Source organism: Panthera pardus, unplaced genomic scaffold, assembly GCF_024362965.1.
Source record: "Panthera pardus isolate Hobbes unplaced genomic scaffold, ASM2436296v1 HiC_scaffold_12, whole genome shotgun sequence".
Taxonomy (NCBI): domain Eukaryota; kingdom Metazoa; phylum Chordata; class Mammalia; order Carnivora; family Felidae; genus Panthera; species Panthera pardus.
This window is the reverse complement of record NW_026526677.1, coordinates 2376428-2400992: the sequence shown is the minus strand read 5'-3', so window position 1 is coordinate 2400992 and position 24565 is coordinate 2376428. Positions and strand designations below refer to the sequence as shown.

General features: G+C 65.3%; 1 protein-coding gene and 1 long non-coding RNA gene across 2 annotated transcripts; both read left to right on the top strand.

The window, feature by feature from the left end:
- The first annotated feature begins 41 nt into the window (after positions 1-41).
- On the top strand, positions 42-5279 carry LOC109246931 (uncharacterized). Its single transcript, XR_008421067.1, has 2 exons — positions 42-277; positions 4919-5279. It is a non-coding gene; the product is annotated as an uncharacterized LOC109246931 (long non-coding RNA).
- An 8839-nt stretch (positions 5280-14118) lies between these two features.
- CDKN1C (cyclin dependent kinase inhibitor 1C) lies at positions 14119-16608 on the top strand. Its single transcript, XM_053899320.1, is given in 5 exon segments — positions 14119-14227; positions 14453-14717; positions 15670-15804; positions 15903-15998; positions 16000-16608. Coding segments are annotated over 4 exon segments (531 nt in total). The 5' UTR covers positions 14119-14227; positions 14453-14462; the 3' UTR covers positions 16045-16608.
- The last annotated feature ends 7957 nt before the right edge of the window (positions 16609-24565 follow it).

Below are 24565 nucleotides of genomic sequence, written 5' to 3'. Positions count from 1 at the left end.
TGAGTCACGGGGCGGGAGGCGGGCGGTGCTCACCTCTGGGACAGGGCCTGTGGGAGAGGCCAGTGCTGCAGGACCCCCGGGGAGGGCTTCCGGCCGCTTGCTGTGTGACCTTAGGCGCCTCCCCAGCCAGCTCCGGGGCTCTGGGCACACAGCTCCCCGGAACCTAGCCTGAGTCAAGCTGGGGGACCCACGTGCCCCATGCAGGAAGGCACCAGCACCCCATTTTAAAAGGGAGGGCCCATTTTAGAGGCCCAGATGGGTGCTGACTGTAGTTCAGGTAGGTGCCCCCTGCATGTGTGGGGCTGATGTCTTTGGGTCCCTGTTGTCGGGCGAGGGGCGCCTCAGGCCCACGGTGGAGCCCTCACCACCAGGGGCGGCTTCCAGAGGCAGGTTTGACACCCTTCGCCCAGCCCAAGGGGGCTTCTGGGGTGGCCGGAGGGTGGGGTGGGGCACAGAGCAAGGCCTCGTGTGCCCTCTAGCCCCCCACTGGCAGAAACTAGACTTTGTGGGGCCAGGGAGGCCTCTACAAAGTGTCACCAAACTAACACCCGACTGTCAGCTGAGCCCCGAGGGTGGCCTTCAGAGTCTGGGGTCCAGGGGTGGGAGTGGGGCTGGGCAACAGCAGGAGGAAACCCGGGGCTGGCCCTTCTGGCGCCCTCCCCCTCCCGCTTCGGGGAGGCTGGGGGGTGGAGGCTAGAGGCTGAGAGCCGCGGGTCAGGGGCTGTCAGCCGGCCGCTCACAGGCTCCACACCGTAAGGGGTCCTGGTCAGGGGCATCCTCTCCACAGTGACCTCCGGTGCCTGCCCGGCCCTAGGGCACCGCTCCAGCGGGGTGAGCCCTCCCGGGGAAGCTCCGGCCTGGCCCTTCCAGTGCTGGGCTCGGGCACCTGAGGTCTCCCGGTGACCTGAGGCCCTGGCCTTCCTGGGGTGACCCGGCACCAGCTTTCTTGGGGTAACCTGGGACTCTGGCCTTCCTGGGGTGACCTGGGGCACCCACCCTCCCTGGGGAGCCCCAGCCTCACCTCCACTTACAGGCCCAGGGGCGTAGCAGCCTGCCCCCCGCCCCGCCACTTCCCACACAGCCCCTGCTCCCACTCAGGTGGGGCGGCAGGAACTCTGACTTTTAGAGCAGTCGGGGCATGGGGTGGGCAGAGGGATGGGAGCCAGGGGCTGGAAAGGAGAGGAGGGGAGAGGGGTGGAGGGAGGGAAAGGAACGCGGGGCTCATTGTCTGGCCTGCCCCCTCTCTGGGGTCTGCACAGAGACCCAGAGGAGGGCCGGGGACGGGGGGCGGGGGGCGACAGGAGCATTTCTGGAAATGGCTCCTGGGCCCTCTCCCCACCTCCCCTGCAGATGAGGGGACGCTGGTCCTCATTTCGCACCTGCGGCAACTGTACCCCCTTGGCCGGGCCGCCAGAGACCCGGATGCAGGTACGCATGGCTCCAAGCCGTCTGTCTGTGGGGCTTGCAGGGGGGTTTACGGTCCCCAGGATTCCCTGCTGGAATCCACGGGAGCACACAGACTCGGCCTCGGGGTCAGACACAGTACCCCAGGTAAGGCACCGGGCCAGGACTCTGCTGCTTGTCCCCCAGAGCCAGACCATAGGCCCAGATGTGAAGTCCCCTCTGCCTGTGTTAACTGTAGCTGAGCAGAGCGGGAAACCCCCGGGCACCAGGCTCCTGGGCCAGGTCCTCCCGCGGTGCCCGGCGAGGGCTGGGAGGCGGGGTCCAAAGTCCGGCTGTTCGGGGCAGAGCCGGGGAGCCCGCGGCCTGCGGTCGGGGCCTTTCAGGGCAGAGGCTAGTGGGCCCCGGGGCAGCGGGGGGAGCGGCTCACCCCCCCCCCCCACACACACACAGTGGCCTGGGTTTGAGGAAGAGCTCAGTCCAGACAGCGCAAACGGGGGAGGGGGGCGTGTTTGTATCTGAGGACAGTGTCCCCTGTTCTCTGTCAGGCTCAGGAGTTGTGCTGAGAGCCCCGAGCTGGGGCAGGTGCACCAGCAGGGCTTTTCTGCACAGAAAGGCTGGCCTGGGAAGGAGGGGGACACGGTGTCTTAGACTCAACAGCCCTGGGAGGAGGATTGGAGTTCAGGTGGTTCTGTGCTCTGTGGGGGTGGGGGTGGGGGATAGGACTGTCCCCAGGAGGTTCACCTCACCCCCCCCCCCCAAACCCCAGGGCCTGTGGCTGCTCCCCAGAGACCTGGCCAGGAGGTTGGGACATCATCTGGCTCCTTCTGGATTCTCTAGGCAGGAATTGTGGGTAAAGAGGCAGGAGAGGGTGGGGTGGGAGTCCCCACTCTGCCCCAGGGCAGGTCGGGGAGGCTGAGGGGACCCAGCAGCATGCGGGGTGGGCAGGAAGGGGCTGGTTACTCACCCCTCCCTTCCTCCTGCTTCTAGCAGGACGTTTGGAGGCTGGGAACTGGTCGGGGCCGAAGGGATGGGGGCTGCCCGAGGATCTGTCGTGAGCTGGCTCAGTGTGGGCGGGGCGCTTCCTGGTCCCGGAGTGTGGGAAAACTGCCCTCTGGGCTGGGCGAGGAGAGAGGAGCACCCGTAACCCTGGAATCCCCGGCCCCAGTCGTCCTTCTCCAGAGCAGCCAACCCCCCTCGCTTAGCCCCTCAACAAACGCTCTGCACTCCCCCCCGGGACACACTGCGGCCCCAGGGCCACCCCAGCCACCCACCTGCCTCTCCCAGAAACAGGCTGCAGGGTGAGGCTGATCCAGGCCCACTGGAGGAATCAGGGCTGGGGTTAGGGAGGAGGGCTTCTCGGAGGAGGTGATGCCTCCAAGGAGTCTTAAGGATGAGCGAAGATGGGCCAGGAGCGGGCAGGGCCAGCCAGACTGAACAGAGGCAGAGGGGTGAGCCAGGCTTGGGGTGTTTACTGAGAGCCCATGTCAGCGTGTGTGGGGCAAGAGTAGATTCTGGAGAGCAGGGGTGAGGCCAGCTCTCAGTAGAGGGGGGGGTCCTTGGGGAGCTCCAGAGGGCTGCTGGGCGGGGGAGGCACAGGGTGAGGGGGCCGCGGACTTGGGGTGGGGGGGTGGGGAGCTGCTCACCCCCGGGGGGCGGTCCTGATGGACTGGGCGTGGCCGGGGGAGCCCCCGCAGTGAGAGCCCCGGGAGCCGAGAGGGTTTCTCAAGGGAGAACGTGCTGGAACTCTGCGCTCGGGTGGGCGGAGACGTGGGTCAGTGTGCGGGTGCAGGAGAGTGTGGTCTGGGGCTGTGGCCCGAGCCGGGGCTTTGACGGGGGGCTTCCTTCTCGGCGGATGAGCCCCTTCGTGGGTTGAGTGTTTCTTACTCTATTTCCCGAGGGCCCACCTCAAACGTTACCTCTTCGGGGATACCCACAGGGTTTTGGCCAGTTTAGGACCAAGACCAGGGGGTGGGGTGGGGGGAGCTATCCACCCAGGGGCAGCTTTGGGCCTCGACCAGCAGGCGCCCAGACCCCCACAGCGGCGTCCGTGCTGGGGGCTCGGGGGGCCCCTCCCAGCTGGGAGAGGGTGTCAGATGCCGACTCCCACTTGGTGACTTGTTCTTGGAGTCATAGCCTTACAAGGGGCACCCCGGCCGGCTGTGGGCATCGGGGGCCCGGCCGCGGCTTGTCAGCTCCATCCCAGAGGCCACCTGGTTAAGGGTCTCCGAGGGCCGAGTCCCTCTGCAGGTGCCATAGGAGGGGCTGGCCTGGCAGGTGCCAAGGAATGTTCTAGAGCTGGAGTCTGTGAGTAGGCTCCTGGGGTTGGGGTCTGGGAGGGGCTGGCTCGTGTCCAAAGCGGGGTCTCTTGAGCTGAGTGCCAGGTCAGTTTTGACTCACCCTGCGGGTGGGTTCAGGGGACTGAGCCTTGGGTTAGAGGGGAGGTTCTGCCAGCTACCGGGGGCTTCTCCACGGGCCTCTAGTGATTCAGGGACCGCAGAGTCAGGGGGAAGGAGGGAGTAGCTTGCTCGGGGGCAGAGGCCTGGATGGGCGAGCTCACACCCTGCATGCACTGAGCCCTGCTCTGCCCCTGGCTGTGTGCTGGGACGCAGGGTCCCTCATGCTGCGGCGGGGGTCCCTCATGACAGCCAGTGGAGGATGCTGGAGGTGCCCATGGCAGGAGGCTCGCAGACTGGAGACCTGGGATCCCCCCGTGACGGGTGGGATACAGTCTGGGAAGGTTATGTCCCCTTCCTCCCGCCAGAGCAGAGGAGGAACAGGGGACCCTGTCTGGGGAAACTCAGGCTTGGCGTGAGGCACGCGCTGCCCCAGCTTGCCCGGGACTGAGGCGCTTCTGGGACATGGGGCTTTCCAGGGAAAAACCCGGAGAGTTCTAGACAAACCAGGATGGCTGGCCACTCTCCCTTTATGGGTCCCTGCAGGCCAGACAGACTCATGCTGGAAGTTGGCCCAGGGGAAGGAGGGAAGGCGCTGGGGTAGGGGTAGCAGCATGGAGATGGGAACGCGAGGTCACGGGCGCCCTACCTCCAGCCCCCCAGAGGGACGCCTTGCCCTGACCTCCGTGCTCAGCAAAAAAAACAGCTTCGAAGGAGGGGTGTCCAACCAGGGGAGGCTGGAGCGGAAGTGGCCAGGAGTTGTGGTCTGGCCTGGCAAGGGCCTCCGAGGGGGTGTGAGAGGGCAGAAGGGCAGCCTGGAATCAGGGAGAGGCAGGCCTCTGAGCCGTCCAGGAGAGCAGGACTCAGAGCAGCTGGGGCTGGGGCCCCACACCTGCTCACCAGGCTGCGGTGGGGAAACTGAGGCAGAATACGTGGCAGGAACACGCTCCTGTTCGTGTGCTCCCGGTGCTTCGCCCCCCCCCCCCCCCACAGGCACATGCCCGAGGGGCCTGGAGTGTGCCCGCCTCTTAGGTCCCCCCGGCACGGCCTCCTCTGTCCTGCTGCCTCGTCCCCCGGCTGGAGGGAACGATGCCACGTTCTGACCATCCAGTGTCTTCCAGAACCTCTGACCGCTGGAAACTTCATGGAGAAGCCATCCAGGAAGAAGCAGGAAGGACCTCCAGGGAGCCAGAAGAGAAGTCACAAACCCACACAGCCTCCTACCCTAGAGAGCCCCCCCCCCCGGCTGTCCCGCGGTCACTTCCGCCTGCCTGGATGGCGCTTAGGGAGCCTGGGTATTTGGTCTGTGCTGGGGACGGCCACACACAGTAGCCTGTCTTCCGTGCTCTGGGAGCCCTGGAACCTGGCTGGGCCGGACTCTAGGGGCCCTGGCGCCTCCCACCCCCCGGGCCCCTGGTCCCCTGCTCAGCTCCAGTGACAGCTGGGCATTGCACACATTTGATAAACTGCAGATGAGCGAGACCCCAGCATCCCAGCCCCTTCCCCCCACGGGACTCACCCTGAGAATCCTCCCTGGAGCGGGTTTCATCAGGCCGTGGACCCCGCCCTGGTTTATTCACCTATTTCTGGCTCCACCCACCAGCCTGGAAGCCCCTGGAGGGGAGGCCCCCCGCCCCCCCCCCCCCCCAGGCCCCAGGGAAACACTCCCGGTCTGGATCCCGACTGGACGTTTGGGGAGGAGGGCCTGTTCAAGGACCCACGGCCAACAGTGGGCTTCCAGGCTACCGTGGCTGATGTCCAACCCAAGGCAGCCACTCGCTCCACTGTTTGCCCCAGGTCAGAATCTGGGGGAGGGGCTCAGCAGGGGGGCCCCATCTGTAGGACCCAGCAGCCAGTGCGCTCAGGATGGATGGAGCCCGGGGGGCCTGCAGTCAGCCCCAGCAGGCTGGCATCTCCGGGACTTACCAGCTCTTGACAAGGGGCTCGTCCTCTTGAGAGAGTTTCCCCATCTGTGAAATGGTCTGGGCGGATTCGGTGAGATAACGCACGGGGCTGCCCGGCACAGAGAGGGTGTGCCAACGGCAGCTGCGTACCGACCAGCGTCCAGCCGGGGCTGGCCGAGGACATCGCTGAGCGCCGGGCAGAGTCGCGGGGACCTGTGCCCCACGGACCCCCAGGGCTCTGGAGGGCTTGGTGGCACTGTCCAAGCTGCCCAGCGTGTGAACACTGTGTTCCACCGTGCCCTACGGCTTATTAGGGAACGGCACATGATGGGGGCGTCGGGGTCTGGGTCTCCCCAACAGCCCACGGCCCTGCACTCAGAGCAAATGTCCAGCTTACGTGACAGTGGCAGCTGGAGGGGGCCGCTGGTGTTGCGCTGTGCTCGGCCACCCCTCTAGGCGTGCGGAGACAGTGGCCACGGGGAGGGTGCTGGCCACCGCGCCAGGCACGTGTGGACACGGCCCCCGAGACTCTTCAGGAGCCTTGCAGGGGGGAAAGCAGAGGCACAGAGAGGTTAAGCGACTTGTCCGTGGTCACACAGCTCCAGTAAGAGGCAGTTGCCGTGCCTGACTCCAAAGCCCAAAGCTTTGTGGCTTAGCCAGGCAGTGCCCCCTTCCTTGTCCCCTGCCCCAACCCCTGTGCCACGTGCATGCTGCCGGCACTAGAGTGGCCAGACAGGGAAGAGCCACCGTGTGGCCACCAGCAGGAACCGGGGTGGGGGGTGCCCCCCCTTCATCACACCCCCCACATCCCAGGGTCCCAGCGCCCTCTGGCCTCGTCCCTCCGGGGTCCCCAGCCCCTGCCCTGGCCTGGGACACCATCGTTTCCCAGCCGCCTGACTTCAGCCATTCCTCGGCCCCCCTCCCAGCCTCTGCTTGAGGCACCTGCGTCCTCCATTAAACCTCAGGACCCTGGACCCTAAGCTGGAAGCCTCCAAGGCTCCTCGGTGCCTTCTCGAGGTCGCCGGCTCCTGGGCTGGACTCCAGGCCCTGCACACCCGGCCCCTGAAGCCCTCTCCGGAAGTCTGGTTCGTTCTGGGCTCACTCTAGGTACCAGCCGTGACGGGCGAGGGCCTGGGATTGGCCCCGTCCCCGCCTGGGACCCCCACCCTTGCCAGGATCCCCCTCCTCATCCCAAACCTGGGGGGGGGGTCTGCTGGGGGTTCCCGCTGTACCCCACGTCCCGCCATCCTGGCACGGACCGCCCCTGTAGTGGAGGACGCTCAGGGCTTGGCGGGGGCAGCTTGGAGGTAGGCCCAGGCCTTCCCTGGCAGCCCCCAGGGTCCCCTTTAGCCGCAGGCTCATCTCTGGGGGGCCAGCAGACATTGTGGGGCGCTCGCTCTGCAGGCCTGCTTTCTTGGATGCCGCTCCCCTGGCAGGGCCCCAGCTCCCAGCGCAGAGGTGCACTTAGGGTTACTGGTTTGGTGGGTGTTGTGAGAGGTGGACGGACTCGTGACAGCGTCCACAGGCAGCCGGCAGGCCCCGAGGCAGGGACAGGCCTAACCGGTGGGGGCCCGGGCCGGCCACAGAGCCCTGCACTGCCCGGGACTTCGATCAGCAGCACTAGTGAAGGGAGAGGAGGCAGAGGGTGAAGGGGCGATGGGGGCGGAGGAGATGGGGGGGCAGGAAGAGGAGGAGCTGAGGGTGGGGAGGACTGAGAGGGGGCTGAGGGGCACCAGAGGGAATGGCCAGCTCTCAACGTTGCGTCTTTAGCCTGGCTGACCCTCCCCTTCCTCTCCCTGCTCCTTGGCCCCCTGGCTCCCTGCCCCCCTACCCATGTGTAGGGAGAAAGGCGAAGGCCATGTGTTATTTCCCAGTGATGTGTGAGTGACAGCCCCCCCCCCATCCCGCCCAAACATCTAGGGGTGATGGGGTACTTTTTGAAAACGAGGCTTCTCCCCTGCACGGCCCTGGCGGGCCACGTTAGGCCGATCCCCCCATTTGGACTCGAGGAGACTTGTGGGCCCAGGGAGCCAGGCCCTTGCCCAGATTCCCCACCAGGTGAGGGATGAATACGGCCCCCCCACCTCCCCCCACCCCCCCCACCCCAACCCCAGGGCTGCGCTGGGGTCCACCTGGGCTCTCCTTCCCAGTGGCCAGTGCGCGGGCAGGTGGGCGGGCCCGGGGGGCGGGCTCCTGCCTGCAATGCCATCTGCGGACACCAGGGGGCAGCAAGCGCCCAGCTTTGGGCCGCAGGGCCTGCGGCCCGCAGCCCGGGGTCTCGGGAGCTGTCACCTCTGGCACCTCAGCAGCTTTCCAAACCGTGTCCGGGCCCTCGAGGGAGGGAGGGGACAGGCACCCATTCTGCTGAGCCCCTACTCCGTGCGGCCTGCGGGGCTCCCGGCCTCTGTCCTGACCTCCCACCGCTCACCTTTGAGACCCAGCTGGGTGCCGGGGGGGTAGTAAATGTAGGAAATGTAGTAAAGGACTGCACGGATGAGATGCTGAGGGCCTCCCCCTCCCCTGGCCTTGGGGGGCCCGACTTGCTCTGGGAGCCCGCTCAGGGTGTCACGGGCGCAGGGAGCTTACACGCTGCCCGGCCCAGTGCACACCGCCCAGTACGTGCTCCGTGGCCCCGGGGCCCGGGTGGGCCCGCTCCTCTGCGGGGCCGGGGCAGGGCTGGGGGCCTCACGTCTCCTCCGCGGCTTTCGGGCTTCTCTGAGCGCCGCGTGGGTGTGCTGGAAGCAGGGTGGGAGCTGGCGGCCCTGGTGTACCCTGTGGACAGAAGATTCCGACTCTGAGGGGTCCCCTCTAGCTCAAGAAGACCGGACAGAAAGCCGGGGGCTCGGCAGAACGAGACCCAGGACGGGGCATCTGCTCACCCAGATTCGTTTTTCCTGCTCTTTCCAGGCGGGAGGCCTGGTGGTGCTCAGGGCCAGCCGCAGACCCTCCTCCTTGCCCGCCCCCGACCCTGGGAGCCCTCCCCAGCCCCGCAGAGGTCTGTGGGGGGCTAGGATAAGCAGTGTTCCCGGGCCTCCCGGGATGGTCAGTGCGGAGGCCTGAGCAGTAGTGGGCCAGCTGGGCTGGGGTGGCCTTCTGCTCGGCACTCGGAGAGGAAGCAGTGCCTGGCCCGCCTGGCCGGCCGTGGGGATGGGGCAAGGGAGCCCTCACGTCCAGGGCTGCTCCCGGCTTCCTCCGCACCTCCCCCCACGGCCCGCCCAGCCCCTCCTGCTAATTCCCGGGGAGCGAGGACCCCCGGCCCAGCCCGGGGCCGGAGCACAAGGCAGCCCCTGTAATCCGAGCTTTGGATTCGCGTTGTGCGGCATGTGGACGCGTCACCGGAGGGAGGCCGGCACCTGTGGAGGACGTGCCTGGCAGCCGCCCCGAGAACAGCCCGTCCTGGGGGGGCTGGGGGCGGGGCCGGCAGAGCGCGGGAAGTCGGTGCGGGGAGGAAGGTTCTGGCTGTGCCGGCGCTGGGCCCCGGGCCAAGTGTGCTAGGAAACCCCCCTCCCCGCCAGCCCCAGCTCCGAGCTGGGCTGGCTGCCTGTCGCTGGAGGCTGGCTAGTTAATCTGTAACTCTCCATACTCCTCGGGGCCTCCAGGCCTCATCTTGTGGAGGAGAAGGTGAGGCTGCGAGGGGCAGCGTCCTCCCCGAGGGGTCTGGCCAGGCCGGTTCAGGGCCACTGCTGGGTGAAGTGGCTTGGGGCCAAAGGTCTGGCCCTTCCCGGGGCTGTGGGCAGGGGGGCGGGGCCGGACGGGGCAGTGGGGCTTTGCCCTGGTGGGCCCCGTCTGAGCCAGGCAAGAGCTGGCTCACCTCCCTGGTGGGAGGCACACGGGGGAGGCTCAGTCACCCCAGGACGGGGCCACAGCCCGCCTCCCCCAGCCCAGATGCCCAGCTCCGGCTCTAGGCTGGGGCGGGGGGCGAGGGGCAGTCAGGGGGTTCTTGCTTTCTCTCCTCTCCTGCTTTCGTGCTCGCCAGCCCCTCATAGAAGTCCCGGGAGGGGCTCCTGGCTGGAGAAAGGCACGCATCTGTGGCCACAGAGCTCTGAGTAGGTTGCTTAACCTCTCTGGGCGTCTGGTTCCTCCCTTGCAAAAACAGGCATCAAAATGCCTCCCTGTCCAGGTTCTTGGAAGGATTAAAGGAGGCCAGGGGCCGAGCCTGGGTGCAGGGCAGGCTCCTGGAATCTGGTGCTGTCATCATTTGTAACATCCCTCTGCGCCCCTCACGCCGCCGTCTGTCCGGGAGAAGTTTTCTTCTCACACACACACCCCTCGCAGGGGCCTGGGGAGCACACTGGGGGCGGGCCCTCCTGGGCTTCCAGAAACAGGTCCGTATGGCTCCCCAGGAGGAGGGAGCTCGGGGACGCGGGCGGGGAGTCAGCCAGCAGGCGGCAGCATGTGGCCAAAGACGGGGCTCCCAGGCCCGCCCAGCTCTGCCACCCGCGCACAAGAGTGGCTCCCTCCGAGCCTCAGTTTCCTCAGCTGCAAAAGGGGCCCACTCCCTGGGCCGACCAGGGAGGGCGCCGTGGGGAGAAATAGCCCCATGAGGTCTTGGGTTAGTGGGTTAGCTGCCGTAACCACTAGAGCGGGACCAAGTAAGTCCTTGAATCTGCCCGGGCCTGTCTCCTCTTCCAGAAAAATGACACCTCAAACAGGCCGGTGCCACACAGGTGAGTCCAGCTGGGGAGGGCTGGCTGCTCTAACAGACACCCCCCGCCCCCCCCCGCCAGCTCTTACCAGCTTAAAACACGATAAACCTTTATTTTTCACTCCTATCTCGGTCAGGTCGGTGTGCAGAGGGTGCTGTGGGGGTGGTGGCTCTGCTCCCTGTGTCATTCAGGGCTGCAGTCCCCCCTCCTCTGCCCCCCAATCTGGCTGGCAGAGCGGTGGTGGGGGCGGGTGGCAGAGGGCAGAAGAGCTAGGTTGGTCTGGACGGGCCTCGGCCTGGAGGCAGTGTAAGCCATTTCTGCTCCTGTCTGTGGCCCAAACTGGTGGCGTGCCCCCCCCCCCCCCCCAGCTGCAGAGGGGCTGGGGACGTGGTCCTTGCTCTGTTCGTTTGGAGGAGGAAGAAGCGAACAGGGCTGGACCGGGTAAGAAGGACAGAAATGCACACTGGAGATGCCAGCGGGGGGCCCGGTGCTTACCACCCCCTCACCCTGCACATGGGCTCCCCCACTGCCACGTGTGCAGGATTTAGGGGTGCTGGAGCGTCCCGGGAGCCTGTCCTTGCTGTTCCCCGGGGGCCAGCATCCCCCCGTCTGGTTCTGTTATCTGCAGCCACCCAGAGTACAAACATTGTTCCTTTTGTTTTCTTTTCTCCTTCGGATACACTTTTAATTACAAAAGTAGAGCTTGGTTATTGTACTCAGGCAGATGTTTGCAAGCTTGGGGGCCCCTCGGGGTGGAGGACTGGGCCTTCTCTCAGACTCCCAGGCCCCCAGCTGTCCTCCCCCAGGTCTGTCCCTGGCTCGGGGGAAGGGCCCCAGCCCCGCTCTTGGGACTGGCAGGTCAGTGAGCCAATGGGTATCATCCTTGACCAAATTCAGAGTCACATACTCAGAGGAGGTCACCTCCCTGCCCTAGCAAAGCCAAGAGGGGAGATGTCCCCACGGCCTTTGGAGAATACAAGGAAGGACGGGAAGCCCAGAGGGAAAGCAAAGAGAAAGGCCGGCAGCTGGAGGAGGGGCAGCCCGACTCCGCTCCCGCCCCATGGTGCTCCCGCTAGAGTTCCACTCCCACAACAGGTGAGGCCCCACCAAGGGGATGCATAAAGCCATCAGGACGGCCCTTGGCGCGAGCGAAGGGTGGCCACTGTTGCCGCACCGCGTGATGTGAGTTGTGTGGGACTGCCACTCCCAGTGCTCGGAGGCAGGACTCGATGTCACATGCTGTCAGTCTTGTCACGGAGACAGGGGGGTGGGGTGCTGGGACCCAACTGTCTGAACTCAGCTGGCACCGAAGGCAGTGGGAACGGCCCTCTAAGCCCACCCCAGCCCAGGACAGTGCGTGGGGAGGACAGGGTCATTTACTCCTGCTCATTTACTAAGCACCTACTAGGTCCCCTGCCCTTAGGGGGCCGAGGGCAGACAGCTATTCATAGCACCTGGCAGTTCCCGCTAGGGAGGAGAGCTCAGGCCCCCTGAGTGTCCAGAGCGGGGCTGGGCGCAGGATGCCTTCCTTCCTGGAGGAAGGGAGACCACCTGGAGGCTGAATCCGGGGGTTGGGTGGGCTACTTCCCAGCCTGCCCTCCAGGACAGCTGGAGCCAGGGCATCTGGACCTCTTGGGAAATCCAAGAGGAATCCACCTGGTTCCACATTTTGTGGTCACTACCCGCCGTGGCACTGGGGAAGCCAGTGTGACCAGGGCACCAGGGCTGGGCAAGGCCCTGCCTCCTTTTAGCCCCAGGCCAGGTGATGACCCCGTATAAGCGGTCCACAGAGCTTCAGAAAACTTCAGCAGCTTTTTTTTTATTTTCCTGAAGATAAAAAATTGTAGCATCTACGCCTGTGGGAATTTGGGGATACAGTATACAGAACAGAATAAAAACCAATCGTGAGTCACCGCCTTTGGTCCGTCTATCGAGGGTCCGGCACCTCGCCCTGTCCCTCACCCCGCGCCGATGCCCTCTCCTGTTCGTCTCATGCCCTCACTTCAAACTTGGCCTCCCTGCGACCCGGGGCCCAGGATACCTTCTCCGGGACACATCGGCACGTTATCACAGCGTCCCATCCCTGGGGTGTCCTGGAGCCCACCTGACCCTGTGGCGGCGGGGGGGGGGGGGGGGAGTCTGGTCGCGGTTGGGTCAGCCTTAATTCTCTCGCTGGGCTTCCGGGCTCACCGGGGACAGGGGCTGACAGCTCAGGCCTCTCCTCCTGCAGGTGCCTGACCCTCCCCACCCCCAGCCCAGGGCTGCTCTTATCTCGTGGACTGGTCTGGAGGCATTTCCTGGGCTCCCAGCCCCCAAACAGGCTGCACCAAAGGGAAAGCAGCAGAAAGTAATGGTCTCCCATGGCCTGGCCCAGCTGGGATGAGAGCCACCTGGGAGAACCTGGGGCCCTACCAAGGCACGGCGGGTCGGGGAGAAGGGGTTTGGGCCCTGGCAGGCCTCCTCCCCGACGCCTCTAGGAGGGGCCCTCTGGCTCGCCTGCCCAGTCACTCTTAGGGCTGTCGTTTCTCCGCAGCCAACAATATTTACTGGGCACAGTGAGGGGTGCTAGCCTTCCGGGACAGTGGGACAGGTACTCCAGCTAGAGCAGGGCTGCCTGGGCACCTGCTGCCCACCGTTGGCCCCACCTCCCACCTGGGGGTTCCCTGTGTGATGGGGGGGATCAAGCTGGTCCAGAGAACCAATGTACACAGTCAAGGGCCCTGGGGAGGCAGGGCCAGGCCCACCCCAGTGGAGGAGGCTCGGGCGCCCCGTTCAGGACCCCAGCCAGAGCAACGGCCTCCAGCGGGACCTTGTGTGGCCCAAGCCCAGGGTGGCCTGGCCAAAGCCTGAGAGGTGCTGGGCACCTGGTCCATGACATGGTGGGCATAGCCTCGGAGGGGCTCCGGTCTCCCACCCACTGAGCAGGGCTGGGCAGGGGCTAAAGGGCCGGCTCTCAAGGTGCCCCTTCGGGGGAAAGAGTGGAGCTGCCTGCCCTCTCGCTCCGAGGGCCCTAGGGCCAGCAGGTGTGTTAGGGCGCCAGGTGCGCGGAACCCTGCCAGGGACGCAGCCCCGGGCACAGCAGGCCGCGCGGGGGCAGCCGAAGACCCCGCCTCGCTAGGGACGAGACGCCCTCGGCGGGTTCAAGCCCCGTCAGCCGGCGCTGGAGGCCCAATGGTGAGCGCGGGCGGCTGGGCCGGCGCCCCCGGGGGGCGAGTCGGAACTGGCCGGACGCCGGGCCCCGCCGCGCCGAGGAGGGCGCGCCGGCCGAGGGGGCGCCCGCGCCGCCGCCGCCGCCGCCGCCGCCGCCGCCGCCTCGCAGCCCCCGCCGGCAGACAAAGGAGCCGGAGGGGGGCGGGAGTGGGGGTGGCGGTGGTGCTGGGGGGGGGGGGGGGATGGGGCGAGGGGGCGGGGCGCCGCGGTGTCACGTTACCGCCCGCAGCGCCCTTTAACTCGGGCCCCGCCCCTCTCACCGCCCCCCGCCCGCCGCCGCGCGCGGCCCGCGCCCCGCCAATCGGCCCGCGCGCCCCGCCCCGCCCTCGGGTGGGTGTGTGCACGCGGCCAATGGGCGGCACGCGGGGGCCGGGCCCGCCAGCGGGGCGGGGGCAGAGCGGCGCGGGCCAATCGCCGCCGTGTTGTTGAAACTGAAAATACTACATTATGCTAATCGCGGCGGGGCCCCCGCGCGGGGGGGGTTGGGACCCTCGCGTATAAAGGGGCGCGCGAGGGCTGGGCGTTCCACAGGCCAAGTGCTCTGCGCTCGGTGGGTGCCAGCCAGGCCCGAGCGAGCCGAGCGGGCGAGGACAGGCACTGAGGGGGCGCGGCCGCCGGCCGGACGACACCGCAAGCGACACGCAGGAGCAGCCCGAGGCCCGACCGCCAGGTAGCCGCCGCGCCCGCCCTCCCGCCGCGTCCCTTTGCAAATGCAGACTCCGACTGCGCGGGGTCTCACTTGCGCCCGGCCTCCGCCCTCCTCTCCTCTCCTTCTCCTCCTCCTCCTCCTCCTCCTCCTCCTCCTCCTCCTCCTCCTCCTCCTCTTCCTCTCCTCTCCTCTCCCGCGGCCCCGGCCCGCGCAGCCCCGGGCCAGGCTCGACGTGTGTCTCTGCAGCACATTGGCAATGGAGCGCCTGGTCGCCCGCCGCACCTTCCCCCTGTTCGCGCGCACTAGCGCCTGCCGCAGCCTCTTCGGGCCGGTGGACCACGAGGAGCTGAGCCGCGAGCTGCAGATCCGCCTGGCCGAGCTGAGCGCCGAGGACCAGCGCCGCTGGGACTACAACTTCCAGCAGGACGTGCCGCTGCGGGGCCCCGGGCGCCTGCAGTGGACCGAGGTGGACAGCGACTCCGTGCCCGCCTTCTACCGCGAGACGGTGCAGGTGGGGCGCTGCCGCCTGCTCCTGGCGCCCCGGCCCCGCCCGGAGGGCGCAGGCGACAGCCCGCCCCCCGCGCCGCCGGCCGATGAGCCCCTCGACGGCCTCGGGGAGGCGCCGGCGCCGCCGTCCGGCGGCCCGGCGGTGGCTCCCGCCCCGGCCCCGGCCGCGGCGCCGCAGGAGAGCGATGAGCAGGAGGCGGTCCCGCCGCCGCGCAGCCAGGAGCCCCTAGCCGAGCCGCTGCACTCAGGGATTTCGGGGCGCCCCGCGCCGGGCACTGCCGCTGCCACTGGCGCCGCCGCCGCCGCCGCCACCAATGCCGCCGCCGCCGCCGCCGCCGCGGCTGTTGCCACCACCGCTGCCGCGGGAGGCGCCGCGATCAAGAAGCTGCCGGGGCCTCTCATCTCCGGTGAGTCCCGCGCGGCCCCGCCCCGGCCCGGCCCGGCCCTGCTTTGTCCGGCCGGCCGGGCTCCCCCGGCCTCGGGGGCCTCACTCGGTCCCCGCCTCCTCCCGTGGCATTAAAGGGCCAGCGGCGCGCAGGGCGCGGCTGCGCCCGCACCCCGGCCCGCCCCGCTGTTGTGCTCGCGAGCGGCGGGCGCGGGAGGGAAGGGAGAGCGCGCGCCTGGCCTCCCCCCCGCCCCCCGCCCCCGGGCGCGCCGTCCCCGCTCCGGCCGCCGGAGCCCCTCCCCGGGCGCGGCGGGCGCGGCGATCGCGGCGCGGAGGGGGTTAAGCGCGGCGGCGGCCCCGGGGGGCTTGGCCGCGGGACAAGGAGAAATGCTTACACAGCACATTGCGCGGCGACGTAAACAAAGCTGACCCGCCGCGGACCTCGGCGCGGGCGGGGACGGCGCCCCCACCCTGGCCGGCCGGCCGCCCGCCCGCTCCCCGTCCCGGCCCCCGCTCGGGTTCCCCGGCCGACCCCGCCCTGACCGGCTGCGCGCGCGCCTGCCGCCCGCAGATTTCTTCGCCAAGCGCAAGAGACCCGCGCCCGAGGCCAAGGCGTCGAACGAGGTCCCCGCGGGATGCGCCGCCCCTGGCGCCGCTCCGGCCGTGGGCTCGGCGGAGCAGACCCCGCGCAAGCGACTGCGATGAGGTGGGCGCGGCAGGGGCGCGCGGGGCGGGGAGGGCTGGCCCCGCGGGGTCGTGGCGGTCACCCTGTGCGCTGTCGCTCACCGAGCCTCTCTCCCGCAGCCTCGCGCCCAAAGAGCCCCGAGGGAGCCCGCTGGGCAGCGGACAGGACAGGAGCGCTGGGCCTCGGCTGGGACCGTCCATGTAGCAGCAACCGGCCGGCAGCTGCCACCGAGCAGCGTTCGGTTTTATGTTTAAAATTTAAAAAAAAAAAAAACTGTGCAATGTATTAATAACGTCTTTTATATCTAAATGTATTCTGCACGAGGAGTACACTGGTCCCAAGGTGTAAAGCTTTAAGAGTCATTTATATAAAGTGTTTAATCTCTGCTGAAACTCAGTGCAAAAAAAAAAAAAAAAAATGAAAAAAGAAAAAAAAAAAGGAAAAAAGAAAAAAACATGTATATTTGTACAAAAAGTTTTTAAAGTTATACTAACTTATATTTTCTATTTATGCCGCGGCGCGGGCCGCTTTGCCGCGCGATAGCTCGGTTACTGGTTCCGCCAAAGGCACGTCACCCGCATCTGGTTATCGACAAATGTAAATTTATTTTTATAGCGGACTCTGGGGGGGGAGGGGTCGCTCACAAGCTGTAGCTGCCGAACAAGCCCAGCTAGTTAGCAGTTCTCTTCGCGCTTTCTCTGTCTCTTTTATTATTATGACTATTTTAAACTGGAAGACAAATCTGTTAACATGGTTCCTCAGCCGTCTGCACCACCGCCCCGGCCCCTCGTCCGCCGGGTTCCAAATAAAGAGGCCGAAAAACGCTGCAGGTCAGCTCCGTGTGTCCTTGTACCCTGCCTCCCAGCTTTCTTCTCTGGCGCCCCCACAAGTTAGGGAGATAGGACACTGGACAGAGGGGGCGGCCAGGCTACGCTGTAGGCCATCCACTCCAAAGGGAGAGGGACTTTCTCCTGGCAGGACTGGCTAAGGACCACCTGCTCTAGGCCCCTAACTTAGGGATGAGCGGCCCCGCCCTCGCTCTGCTACACCCCCCCCCCCCACCGCCCCCCGCCGCCCCTCGAGGCGCGCGGGGCTGTGCGCCGAGACACTCTCTCGGGCTCAGCGCGTCCCTTGCTCCAAGGAAACCACCCGCACCCCAGCCGCGCTGGGCTGAGCCCCCATGGGGCTCAGGTGGGCACTTGCAGGGGCTGGGCCATGGCCCAGACCCCCTCCTGACTGCTGCGGCGCCGGCACTTGGGGTGGAGCCCCGACGGCTCCCGGGTCCCCAGCTTGGTGGGGCCGGGGTCCCCCACGGGGTCGGGCCAGGGGAGCCCTGACGTGTTGCTGGCCGGTACGCGCCAGCAGTGGGGGAGGGGCGGCCTGAAGGCCTGCGAGGGGGGGGGCGGGGGACCGGGGAAGGGGAGGCGCCTGGGGCCAGGTGGGGGTGGGGAGGGGTGGGCTGCCGCCGTGGAGCAACTCGGAGTCGAGGAGCTCGAAGTCGGATCCACCCGCGTGCACCCACCAGTCTTCTGGTTTCCAAGTACTCTCTTTTAGTCGAAAAGAGGAGGTTTATTTTATTTTATTTTTTTATAGCTGACCTATAAACCTCTGAAAATTATGGCTTACAATGGAAAGGGTGACGTAAAGCGGCACAGACCGACGGCTAGCAGGATTTGTGCTGGTGCCCTGGACCCGGAAAAGCGGAACCGGTGGTGTATTTCAGTTAACCGTTTTGGGGCCGGGTGCAGCACTGACGTCCCCCACGGGTCAGGGACAAAGGCTGGGCCCAACCTTCCATTTGGAAGATGCATCCAGACTCATAATAAACCTGCCCCCAAGTGCCTAAACGGGCCTGGAGGAGGGAGATGGAGGTGGACAGATCACTCCGAGATGCGCGGGCAGTGAAAGCAGGGCCCCCCCCCCCCCCCCCCCGCGACGTTCAGCTGATGGCACCATGGGCCCCATCGCAACCTGGGAATCAGGCCTGCGGGGGCCTGGCTTCGAGGGGGGCCTTCCCCACACCCACCCGTGTGACCACAGCCTGGTGGAGGAGGCGTACATGGGGGCTGCTGGGACGCGCACCTGGCAGAGAGCATCCCCCCACCGATCTACCCGTGACCGAATCTGGTGGGGGAGGGACCCCTGGAAGCCCCGAAGCAGACTGCTTCGGAGACCTGCCACCCTGCTCCCCACGCAGCCCTGGCCTGCTACCCAGGAGTGCGACCCATCTGACCCCGCTCCCGCTCCCTGGCTTTCTCAACGCACGGTGCTGGGAGGACCAACAATAATACTGTTTCTGGGGGACGGTCCCCCACCACCTCCGCGGGAGATGGTAACGGATACCTGGAGGTTGTCCTCCACGGGGAGCAAGCATGGGATTTTGAGCCACACGCGTGACCCTGGGCACACGTGGCCGGAGGCAAGCCCTTCTATCCCTCGGTGGGCCTCAGTTTCCTGCCTTTGGCGCCCTGTGACCCTCATATGAGGATCTTAGGGAAACAATAGCATTGGATGGTTGGCCCCAGATCTCTTTTCTCATCTGTGCTCCTGACGGGGAGCATGAGTATGTACCCTACTGTCAGGACGGGCCCTTTCCTCTCCGGACCCCCAGGCCCTGCCCAAGCCCAGAGCACCCGGGGAGCGGGTCGGCGGTCAGCACACATGTGGGATGGGTTCTGTCCTCAGTCAGGGCCTGATCCCAGTTCCCCTGGGGATCCATGATAATAATAATAATAATAATAACAACAATAATAATCCTAACAGCCACACTCATGACATCCGGTCTCGGGGCCCTAATGGCAGGGGGCTGAGCACGGTTCTTCCGGAGCGAGACCCTCCCAACGTGGCCCCACCCCACTGTCTGTTTGTCTAAGGAGGAAACCGAGGCACGGGGCAAGCTGCAGGAGGACGGATCACTGACCTCGGCGGGGCTGAGGGACTTGGGACTGCTCCGTTGTACTGTCCTGTGCCTTGGAAGGCAGGCGCATGGCGGGGAGGGGAGCCGGGCCCCAGGACCGCAGGAGAGGAGTTCGGGCTCACACACACAAAGCGGGCCGTGCCGTGCCGTGCGCCGTGCCTGGCACACGCAGTCGGCGTGTGGTGCGTGTAGGGGCTCGGACCACGCCGTCTCCTGCAGGCTCCCACTGGTCCTTCCTGAGCGAACGCTGCGTGCCAGACTCCGTGCTAGGCTCTAGCCACACGGAAGCTTCCTACAGACCAGGCCGGGAAGACAGGATGTGGAGCTCTAAGCTGGAGGCCCACCGGGCCGAGGCTGAGAAGGGACTGGCTCCGGGCAGGGAGCATTAGCCGCACACTCAGGGAAGCTGAAGGAGGGGGGCGCCGTGTGCTCAGCTGGGATGGGGTCTGGAGGCCAGGGGAGGACAGAGGTCGTGAAGAAGGCCCGGTGAGCGTGTCTGAGCCGGAGGGTCCGGATGAGGCGGGAGAGCGGGGCCTGGAGGCTGTGTGGGGGTCTCTGGCCTGGGCCGGCCTGGCCTGCTGCTGGGTGTTGGGCCCACACATGGGTCAGACGTTATTCCCCGTTAAGAGTGCCTTCTGGGGCGTGCCTGCCGGGGCCTCCCCACTCCCTGTCCTTTTCCTCTGGTCTTCGGGGCCTTCCTGGGACTGCTGGGCTGGGGTCAAAGGTTAGGTTTGTCTGTGGGCAGTGGAGGGCCCTGGGCTGACAACAGCTGAGGCAATATATTAATTATTTTATTTCATTTTATTTCATATATATGGGGCAGGCAGGGAGAGGGGCAGAGGGGGAGGGAGGGAGGGAGAGAGAGATAGAGAGACAGAGAGAGAGAGAGAGAGAGAGAGAGAGAGAATCTTAAGCAGCCTCCACGCCTGGACTCAGGCTCTATCTCACGACCCTGGGATCCCGACCTGAGCTGAAATCAACAGTCAGTCGCTCATCTGACTGAACCACCCAGACGTCCCCAAGGCAATTTTATTATTATTTATTTTATTTTATTTTATTTTATTTTATTTTATTATTTTATTAAATAAATAAATGGGGGGGGGGCAGAGGGGACAAAGAGAGAATCTCAAGCAGGTGTCATGCCCAGTGCGAGCCACACACGACTCTGACCTGAGCCGAAATCCAGAGTCGGTGACTCGACCTCAGCTGTGCCACCCCTGGGGGCAGTTTTGTGAGGCATGCGGAGGCCGCTGGGGGGGAGAGGGAAGCGGGGGGTGGGAGAGGGGCTACCGCGGCCATCCAGGCAGAGGTACTGGGTGGACAGGCGCCCCAAGTCCCCCCCAGCCTGCTACACACCGCTCGGGGGCCCCAGCCCCACGGCAGTGACTGGGAGGGACAGAGGCCCTGCTGGCGGGAGCTGCCTCTGCAGGGGGAGGCCATGTGCTCAGACGCGGTAGGTGAGCCACAGCGGAGGCGGGTTAGGGCCACCAGCAGGTGAGGCTGGGCCCGTGTGCCAGGGCAGAGGGCAAGGGGCTACCGTTCGGTTGTTTGTTTTAACGGAGCATTTTATTTTTTTATGCAATGTAAAATGGAATCTTCACTTTTCCTTCCTTTTTAAAGTTTAAATGTTAGTTAACGCACAGAGCGTCAGGGTTTCAGGAGGAGAATTCCGTGATTCATCACTTACCGTGCCAGGAAGCCCCCCTGCGGCCCCCCGGCAAGCGATGTCCGAGCTTGACGGAGGTGAGGGGCACGAGCCATGAGGATTAACTGGGAGAGGAGTTCCAGGCAGAGGGAACAGCCAGGGCAAAGGCCCAGAGGCCTGGAGTGGTGATGGAATAATGGGCCGCGGGGCTGGGGTGGGAGGGTGGGGTCGAGAGAGCGGAGCTGGACTGGCAGGGAGGGACTGCGGGGGGGGCAAGGGGAACACGGGGGGGGGGGAGGCGTCTGTGGTTTCCGGTTCCTGTAAGTGCACACGTGGGTCATTCTCAGAGCTGAGGAAGCCTCTTCAGAGAAGGGGAGCAGAGTCTGTCATTCCCTGCCCTGATTCCCGGTCTCAGCCAGGCCCCGCGGACACGGGTTTGGTTTTCTCAACAGCCCTGCCAAGGGGGTGTTAGCACTCACGTTACAGGTGAAGACGGCAGGTTCAGAGAAGCGAAGCAAAGGGCCTGGGGTCACCAGCCAGGATGCGGCTCAGCACTGGCGACCCCACGGCCCTGGCCGCTCGCCCCCATGCTTGAGAGCACAGATTCTTTCTTGTTGGTTTGTTTTTAAACTTTTTAACGTTTATTTATTTTTTGAGAGACAGAAACAGAGCAAGAGCGGGGAGGGGCAGAGAGAGAAGAATGAACACAATCCGAAGCGGGCTCCAGGCTCCGAGCTGTCCGCACAGAGCCCGACGTGGGGCTCGAACCCACGAACCGTGAGATCGTGACCCGAGCCGAAGTCGGACGCCCAACTGACGGAGTCCCCGAGGCGCCCCAAGAGCACTGTTTCTTAAAAAAAAATGTATATGTCATTATTAACTAAAGTCTATGTTTTTATACGACTTCACTCTCGGGGGTGCGCGTTCTGTGGGTTCGGACAAACGCGTGGCGACGCGTATCCACCACTACGGTGTCAGCGGAGCCGTTTCCCTGCCCCAAATCCTCTGGGCTCAGCCTGCTCGTGCCTCCCTTCCGTCCAAACCCCGACAACCACCCATCCCTGTACTGCCTCCCCAGCTCTGCCTTTTCCGGAACGTCACAGAGTCGGAATCCTACGTCGTGTAGCCTTTTCAGACCAGCTTCTTTCACTTAGTAACACGCGTTTGCGTTTCCTGCGGGTCTGCTCGTGTCTGGGGAGCCCACTTCTTTTCAGCGCTGAATAACATTCCGCTGTCCGCATGGACCACACTCACTCCATTTGTCCACACGCCTCCTAAAACTTCTTGGTTGCTTCCGACTCTGGACAGTTACGCGTGACGCTGTGCGGGTTTTTGGTGTGGACCTAAATTCTTAGCTCCACCGGGGACATACCAAGGAGCGTGGCTCCTGGATCGTGCGGTGAGAGTGTGTTGAGTTTTGCACGAAACGGACGAACTGTCTTCCAGAGTGGCTGCACCGTCTTGCATTCCCACCAGCAGCGAAGGGTCTCTGTCCCGGACCCCGTTTTAAAACCTTCTTCCCCGGGTGGACCACAGTTTTTAGGTGAATTAAAAAACAACCAAACAAACGTAAAACTTTGCTACAATTTAGATGCAGTGAGGACGAAGCATAGTTAAAAATGAACACAGACGGCCTTGGCTGCAAGCGGGCCCCTCGTTGGCTTGACCTGGCTGGGTCGGGGAGCCTGAGCTCGGTCAGTTCCTTATCCGGTCGGCTCTGGTGGATTACGTTCTTGTCCAAATATTTGCTGCCCTGCCTCGCGGGGGGATTTGACTTTTCCCGCAGGTTGAGACCAGGCGTGGCCGTGTGACTTGCCGTAGCCAATGCAACGGTTGGCGTGGCACATGCCGCGGCTGGGAGCTGCCCTGTGGCGCCACCGTTTTCTGTCTCCACCAGGAGACCTGCGGGGCCCCGACAGAGGACGTGCGGCCCAGCCGCAGCCACCAGGGTGGGACTGTCACGGCGAGAGAGAAATTCTCTCTGCAGGCGGTGAAAGCCGCCGAGACGTTCGTTACGCAGCGTGAAGTGCCCCCGCTGACAGAGACAGTTCTTTTGAAGACCCCAGTGCCCTGTTCTAGGACTCCGGGAAGGACACGAGGGCCCGGTGGCATCGTGTCCGGTTGTCTGGTGGTTCTGCAGACTCCTCTCCGGGCACCGCATTCGGTGTCCCCGGGGGGCTGGCCCGGTACTGTCTCATTTAAGGGCCGGGAGTCTGGGTCTTTCAGCAAGGCAGGTTCCCCGTCCTCTCCGGTCGTCTTCTGTTCGGTGGCCTGTGTGCTTTGAAAGGCATCCGTTGGTGAGGCAGGGAGCATCCGGGCAGGTGGGCGAGCGGCACAGAGCAGTGGAAGACCCCGGGGCCTAGATCGAGCTCTTCCGCGTGGCTGGCTTGACAGCGACCCAGCTGCTGACCGCATCATTGCACGTGACGGCCACGTGTTCATCCCCACCGTGGGGATTGGTCACCCTGAGCTTTCTTGAGGCAAGAGAACCGATACCGAGCTTCCCAAGAACGAGCCCCATACAGCTTCCTCGGCCCCTCTCCCACCCCCCCCCACTGTCTGGGGCGCAGGCTCTGGAAGCAAGGCTCACGTCCACGAGCCACAGCATGGACCGCACGCGCACGTGGTGGGACGAAGGCATCGACTGACCTCTGTAGGAGGCTTGGCGGCTGATGGCTCAGATGGGCGTGTCTCCGGGGCTCGCTCTCAGCGGCCAGAGTCACGATCCCTTCCCACAGATGGCCCCCCTCCAGTGACCGGTGGGCGCGGGGGACAAAGCCCGGCCCCTTGCCTTGAACAGAGCGCTCTGAGGAGCCGTCCGAGCTCCAGGGCTTCTGGGGAGATGGGCTGAGAAGTATGTCTGAGTTGCACCTTAGCTCCCCTTCCCATCCTCCCAACCTGCCCCTTCCCTCCAGAAGGGTGTGTCCAGGAGCTTCCTTGATGAGGTATCGCACACGCGCACGCACACAGGAACACGCAGGGACGCGCACGCGGACAGAGACGCCCGCGCACGCACGCAGGGACACGCAGGGACACGCACGCGGACAGAGACGCCCACACACGCAGGGACGCGCACGCAGAGACGCGCACGCACGCAGGGACACGCACGGACGCGCACGCGGACAGACTCCTGTGCACGCACGCAGGGACACGCAGGGACGCGCACACGGACAGAGATGCCCACACACGCAGGGACGCGCACGCGGACAGAGACGCCCGCGCACGCACACAGGGACACGAAGGGACATGCACACGGACAGAGACGCCCACACACGCAGGGACGCGCACGCGGACAGAGACGCGCACGCACGCAGGGACGCGCACGCGGACAGAGACGCCCACGCACGCACGCAGGGACACGCAGGGACGTGCACGCGGACAGAGATGCCCACACACGCAGGGACGCGCACGCGGACAGAGACGCCCACGCACGCAGGGACACGCAGGGACACGCACGCGGACAGAGACGCGCACGCACGCAGGGACACGCAGGGATGCGCCCGCGGACAGAGACGCGCACGCACACACACAGGGACACGCACGGACGCGCACGCGGACAGAGACGCCCGCGCACGCACACAGGGACACGCACGGACGCACACGCGGACGGACTCCTGTGCACGCACGCAGGGACATGCAGGGATGCGCACGCGGACAGAGACGCCCACGCACGCACGCAGGGACACGCAGGGACGCGCACGCGGACAGAGACGCACACAGACGCGCAGAGGGACACATATACAGACAGACACACGTGTCTGGCAATTCTTAATTTTGTCGTTGACGAGGGAGGACACACGTCAAGACTTGGGGACCCGTCTCAGACTCCAGGGCTGAGCCGTGTGCCCGCACACCTACGAAGGCCCGGTCGCTTATTCCGAAAATGAAAGACGGCGTTATTTAGGCCTTGAGGTGAGTGGTCCGGGGGAAGTCGAGACCAGATTTTATCGCTGAGATGCGCTCTCTGAGACACGGCATAGAAAGGCCCCCGGTGGCCCGAGTGGCGTCTGCTTTGACCTCAGCTGTCGTCCGAAGGCCCTCGCGGCAGGCTCCTCCTCGGGGCCCGTGGCTTCAGCGTGTTTGCCTTCCAGCCCCGGAGCGTGACCGCGAGCTCGCCGTGCGGTGCCAGGGGCGTGAAGTCAGGTGAGCGCCGAGAACACCTGTTCCAACGACCTCTTGCCAAGTAAAACCTATCCCGGCGCTTTGTGGTTCGAAACAAC